Raw genomic sequence first — 6,000 nt, 5'->3', positions numbered from 1 at the left:
CCTCCCAGCCTCCCCCACACTGAGCCCTCTCTGGGGGAGAGACTAGAGAGAGAGACCACACTAAGCTGAGCCCTCAGCAGCACAGAGCCCCCTCTGGGGGAGAGACTAGAGAGAGAGACCTGGAGGAGCAGCTACAGACGGGTGATGGGAGGACAGGAGGGAAGATGACAGACAGAGACAGAGAGAGAGAGAGAGACGGAGAGAGAGAGAGAGACGAGACAGAGAGAGAGAGAGAGAGAGAGAGAGAGAGAGAGAGAGCTCACTTGGCAGTCCTGAAGCGCTGACACATCTTCTCCACCAGGGACTCTGTCTGCCTCTCCTTGGTGATGTAGGAGAACAGCTGCCTGAGAGACAGAGAGAGACGAGTCACAAAAACCCCCCGTGGCATCAATTATTCAACACCTCTCTCAACACGCTTTAAACCCATGTCACCATACTGTCCCTCTCTGCCAAGCCACCCACAGGGAGGAAGAACCTTTTTGAGAGCCCCCTCCGGTCCAGCAACTCCCAGAGTGTCTCAAGAGGACACTAATGACCAGGATGAAGCTCACGAGGCCGACTCACTTCATGATGGTGTGGAAGTCCTCCTCGCTCATGGCCCTCTCTGGGTCGGACAGACGGCTGATTATGTCTGGCAGCAGGTTGTAGATGGCGTTGTCCTGGAGAGCGGCCATCATGGGAGGATAATGAGAACACAGGTTGATATCTCTGTGTGTGTGTGAGAGAGAGAGAGAGAGAGAGAGAGAGAGAGAGAGAGAGAGAGAGAGAGAGAGAGAGAGAGAGAGAGAGAGTGTGTGTGTGTGTGCGCGCACCGTACCTTTGTGGCGAGCTCGTTGAAGAAGTTGAGGGCAAGGCTGGCGATGTGGCGCTCGGGGTCGAGGAGCAGCACGGCCACCTCGCTGACCTGACCTTTGACCTTGAGCACGTCCTTCAGCACCAGCTGGGTCAGCACCGTCACGGCGGTCTGGCGCACCGACGGGTTCTCATCGCTCAGTCTAGCGCAGACACACGAGAGACAAGTCAAGTTCCATTTTTTATTTTATTTATCCTTTATTTAACCAGGAGATGATGTCCCATTGATGTCCCATTGAGTCTCTGCGTTTTCACTCACTCTAATGAGGATTGCGCCTTAAAAGCATGACAGGCAGGATAACATGTGAATCTATAAGAGGAGAAGGATCCCCGCCCTGGACTACAGCCCCCAACACATTATTGAAGCAAAGCTTTGACCGCACAGGGTCTTCAGGCCAAATGTCTGGACTGTACCTCAGTTTGCCTGAAGACCGTTGGGGTTAAAACATTGCTTAAATAAAGTGTTTGGAACTGTAGTCCGGCGTGCGGACATCCGTTTCCATTCATAGACCCGGTGACACTGGCCAACTACACGGACCACAGTCCTTTGCATGACAACACTAATACGTGCAATGCGATGCATGGCAGCCATTTTGAGACGTTGATGAGAAACGTGTACGACCACCAGCTCATCTATTCCAGCAGTGGGTCGTGAGTCTAGGGAGAGAGGGGTTGGACCTCCGGGCGTCTGTGTGGAGACTGGCTCAGCCAACAGTCTACAGCTACACAACCACACAAAAGGGATTTAGACCATTAGAGTGTAATTAACATGTTAATACCCTTATCAGTGCTGGCCAGGGCTGCAGCAGAGGACTGAACACGACTGTGTGTGTGTGTGTGTGTGTGCGCGTGTGTGTGCGTGCGGTGTGTGGGAACACATCAGAGAACACCCTGAAATGCTTATCACTAAAGAACAAATACTGCAGGATTAAAGTTAATACTGCAAAACCCCACATAAAGGAGGACCTGAAACTACTGCCTGAATCAGAATAATTCCGCTGAAACAAAACAAGCCAGCTAACGCTGAGCAGACCCGCTCAGAGACAGACGGAGCGACGGGAGGAAAGGAATTTCTCCAGATGAGGGTGGTGGGTAAGCCCACACGGTAGCATCTCTCATGTTGGAATAACAACCGGCAATCATCATTAGGCTCCTTACAATGAAGCGCCCCCCCCCCCAGGCCCCCCCCCCCGGGCCCGGAGCTTCACCTGAAATCCTCCCTCCTCACGGTTTAATTACAACCCTCTCCTCCATCGCTGAGGAGCCCATCGCTACTACTGAGGAACCACACATGCATACTAGTGATTAGCTGTTCTATGGTGGATGTTCCCTGATATAGGAAGGAGACTGCAGACTGTGGTTCCTCTATTACAGTTCACAGGGGGATGGGGGGGGGGGGGGGGGGTCAGAATACCGAAGAGCACAATATGCTGGCGGGTTGCTATGGCAACAGCAGTTGAGGTCAGAGCGCGGGAGTCAGAGATGCCGGCGTTCTCCGGCGGACCGCCAGGAGGGTTCCGTTGTTCCCGTTGTGCTAGAACGCTGACGGGAAGAACTTTATTTATTTATTTAATTTTCCATTGTGCGCTTCGGTGAGCCAGGGACCAGGACGTTTGGAGGGACGAGGACGGGGACATAGACGAGGACATAGACGAGGACGGGGACATGGACGAGGACGGGGACATAGACGGGGACATGGACAGGGAGATGAGATTAGGGGGGCGCTCAGGATCCACCCACGCTGATAAGGCTCAGCTGGTTCCTCTCAATCACGCTAGAGAACAACAAAGCAGAGCACCACCACCCTCCCCCTCCTCCTCTCCCCCCTCCTCCTCCTCCACTCTCTCTCCTCCTCCACTCTCTCATCCTCCTCTCTCTCATCCTCCTCTCTCCTCCACTCTCTCTCATCCTCCTCCTCTCTCTCATCCTCCTCCTCTCCCCCACTCTCTCTCCTCCTCCTCCTCTCTCTCATCCTCCTCCTCTCTGCTTCTCCTCTCCCCCTCCTCCTCTCCCCCCTCCTCCTCCACTCTCACTCCTCCTCTCTCTCTCATCCTCCTCTCTCCTTCTCCTCTCTCCCTCCTCTCTCCCCTCCTCCTCCTCTACTCTCACTCCTCCTCCTCCTCCTCTTGCTCCTCAAAGTCCTGGACCGGAAGCCAAATACATATCATCACTGCCTTATCTTACAAAAATATAATCTTTTGAGCTGGGACAACATAATTAGACATACAAATCTGTGCCTTGTTTTTAAAATATTGCACAACACTGCCCCCCCTCCACTTCAAACCTTTATCACGCAGAGGTCTAATATTTTCAGGACAACCAGAGGTTCTTCTCAAGGTGATTGTATTGTGCCGATCAGAAAATGCGCCTTTAGTCATTTGCATTCTCTGTTAAGGCATCACAGGAGTGGAACATATGCCTTATTTCCACTGTCGTGCCGAACCGTTCTGAGCACACAGGGTAACCGTTCCGACGGCGTTTCCACATGGGACCGGTTGGGCCCAGAACCGTTCACAGAACCGTTCCCATGGCACGGTTGTCTAACCGTACTGAGTGAATCACAACCGTTCTTTAGTAGAAATGTGAAATGTTAGTTCCGCAAACAACATTCAGTGGAACGCAACAGCCCGAGAGGTGGAAACAGACACTAACCGTTCCCACGGGTCCGGAGCGGCGCGGTTTGAGCACGGTATCGGTTCGGCACGACAGTGGAAATAAGGCTATAGTGCCGGAGCACATCAGAGAACTTAGTAGCTACCGCTCCTTCAGTGAGAAATTAAAATCATGGCTTTTTAACAACCAGACATATGTACACTGAATGTCCAATGTTGCTTGTTTATCCTGTCCTTTGTTTATGCTTGGTCTCGTCAGTTCCTGCATGCTGTCTCAGTATTGTTTTTAGAGTAATTCTGTTTTTTTAACCTCTAATGTATTATAAATGTACTGTATTTTATGCTTTTCTTACAGGTTGCCTTTTAAATATCTGGCCAGGGACAGCAGATGGAAACTAGCCATTGGGCTAAATCTGGCTCATATATAGTATTGTACTATGGATTTCTGTGCATTGTCCCTTCACAAATAAATAAATACAAATACAAAATACAAGAGGGGGTTGGGTAGGCTGTGTGTGTTGGGGGGGGGGCGGGGTTGGGCAGGCCTGTGTGGGGGTGGGGGCAGGGTTGGGTAGGCGTGGTACCTGGCGTAGAGGTTCTGGGTCCAGGGCTCCAGGATGTTGGGGAAGCGGACGGTGAGGTCTCCCAGGGCGATGATGGCGTTGGCCCTGACGACGGGCAGGGTGGATCTCTCCAGCACGGTGAACAGCAGCCGAATGTTCTCCTCACACACCGCCGGGCTGAGGGGACCACACTCCGGTTACACTGGGACATGACCGGTCTCCACTGGGAAATGACCAGTCCCCACTGGGAAATGACCAGTCCCCACTGGGAAATGACCAGTCCCCACTGGGACATGACCAGTCCCCACTGGGAAATGACCAGTCCCCACTGGGAAATGACCAGTCCCCACTGGGAAATGACCGGTCCCCACTGGGAAATGACCGGTCCCCACTGGGAAATGACCGGTCCCCACTGGGAAATGACCAGTCCCCACTGGGAAATGACCAGTCCCCACTGGGAAATGACCAGTCCCCACTGGGAAATGACCAGTCTCCACTGGGAAATGACCAGTCTCCACTGGGAAATGACCAGTCTCCACTGGGAAATGACCAGTCTCCACTGGGAAATGACCAGTCTCCACTGGGAAATGACCAGTCTCCACTGGGAAATGACCAGTCTCCACTGGGAAATGACCAGTCTCCATTGGGAAATGACCAGTCTCCATTGGGAAATGGGAAATTACCAGTCTCCATTGCGAAATCACACGCAAACCACGTCAGGAATTCCCAATGGAAAACTGGGAGCTGCTGGACGATGAACACAAGCTTCCCAGTTTCATCACTAACCTTCCACCTTCCGCACGCACCAATATGCACATTCCTACAGCAATTCAAGGCTCAGGATTTAAAATGATTGAACAGATGTTTGACAGGCATTCACACAAGTTTCAGAGGTTTGGAAAAGGGCCGGCACTTTCAAAAATACTTGGCAGGTAAATCGTAAATGTATCTATAGCCTGAATCACAAGACTTTATTTGCATGTTCAGCATGTTGGAGCTGAAACCTGAGTCATGTGAATGAAGGCAGCGTCAGGTATCAACCTCTTGATTCAACTTGTAACATCATGATTTCAGAGGTCTCCCAAAACACAGTTAGATGAACACTCATCCCAACATTAATGACCTGACTGAGGAAGTGGGCGTGTCCATGCAGGGCGGGCGTGTCGCGCCTCACCTGATCATCATGTACTGGGGGAGGAGCCTCACCTGATCATCATGTACTGGGGGAGGAGCCTCACCTGATCATCATGTACTGGGACAGCGCCAGGCAGGCGGCGGTGGTCAGCTGGGGGTGGGAGTAGCGGCCGGGGGAGCTACACACCCTCACCAGCAGGGGCAGGAACACACTCAACAGGCTGTCCTCTGAGACACACACACAGAGACGCACGCACGCACACAGACACACACACAGAGACACACACACACAGAGACACACACACAGAGACACACACACACACAGACACAGACACACACAGAGACACACACACACACAGAGACACACACAGGGGAACAAGAGTGCTCCGGTAAGAGCAGGGTCCACCAGGCAGCCGTACCGTGACGGTTTGAAGGGGACAGCAGGGCGTGGAAGGGGACAGCAGGGTGTGGAAGGGGACAGCAGGGTGTGGAAGGGGACAGCAGGGTGTGGAAGGGGACAGCAGGGTGTCGAAGGGGACAGCAGGGTGTCGAAGGGGACAGCAGGGTGTGGAAGGGGACAGCAGGGTGTGGAAGGGGACAGCAGGGTGTGGAAGGGGACAGCAGGGTGTGGAAGGGGACAGCAGGGTGTGGAAGGGGACAGCAGGGTGTGGAAGGGGACAGCAGGGTGTGGAAGGGGACAGCAGGGTGAGGAAGGGGACAGCAGGGTGTGGAAGGGGACAGCAGGGTGTGGAAGGGGACAGCAGGGTGAGGAAGGGGACAGCAGGGTGTGGAAGGGGACAGCAGGGTGTGGAAGGGGACAGCAGGGTGTGGAAGGGGAC

General features: G+C 53.3%; 1 protein-coding gene across 1 annotated transcript in view; it reads right to left on the bottom strand.

Moving 5' to 3' along the window:
* The window catches only part of ncapd2 (non-SMC condensin I complex, subunit D2), a 29,023-nt gene that overhangs the window by 2,100 nt on the left and 20,923 nt on the right, over positions 1-6,000 (bottom strand). The window contains exons 24-28 of the mRNA XM_084445078.1: positions 5,266-5,389; positions 4,049-4,204; positions 818-995; positions 565-659; positions 264-344 (exon numbers count right to left, since the gene is read on the bottom strand). Coding sequence (XP_084301204.1) covers positions 264-344; positions 565-659; positions 818-995; positions 4,049-4,204; positions 5,266-5,389 — 634 coding nt within the window. The remainder of the gene's footprint in view (positions 1-263; positions 345-564; positions 660-817; positions 996-4,048; positions 4,205-5,265; positions 5,390-6,000) is intronic.

Source organism: Borostomias antarcticus, assembly GCF_949987555.1.
Source record: "Borostomias antarcticus genome assembly, chromosome: 10".
Lineage (NCBI taxonomy): Eukaryota > Metazoa > Chordata > Actinopteri > Stomiiformes > Stomiidae > Borostomias > Borostomias antarcticus.
This window is presented reverse-complemented; position numbering and strand designations above follow the sequence as displayed.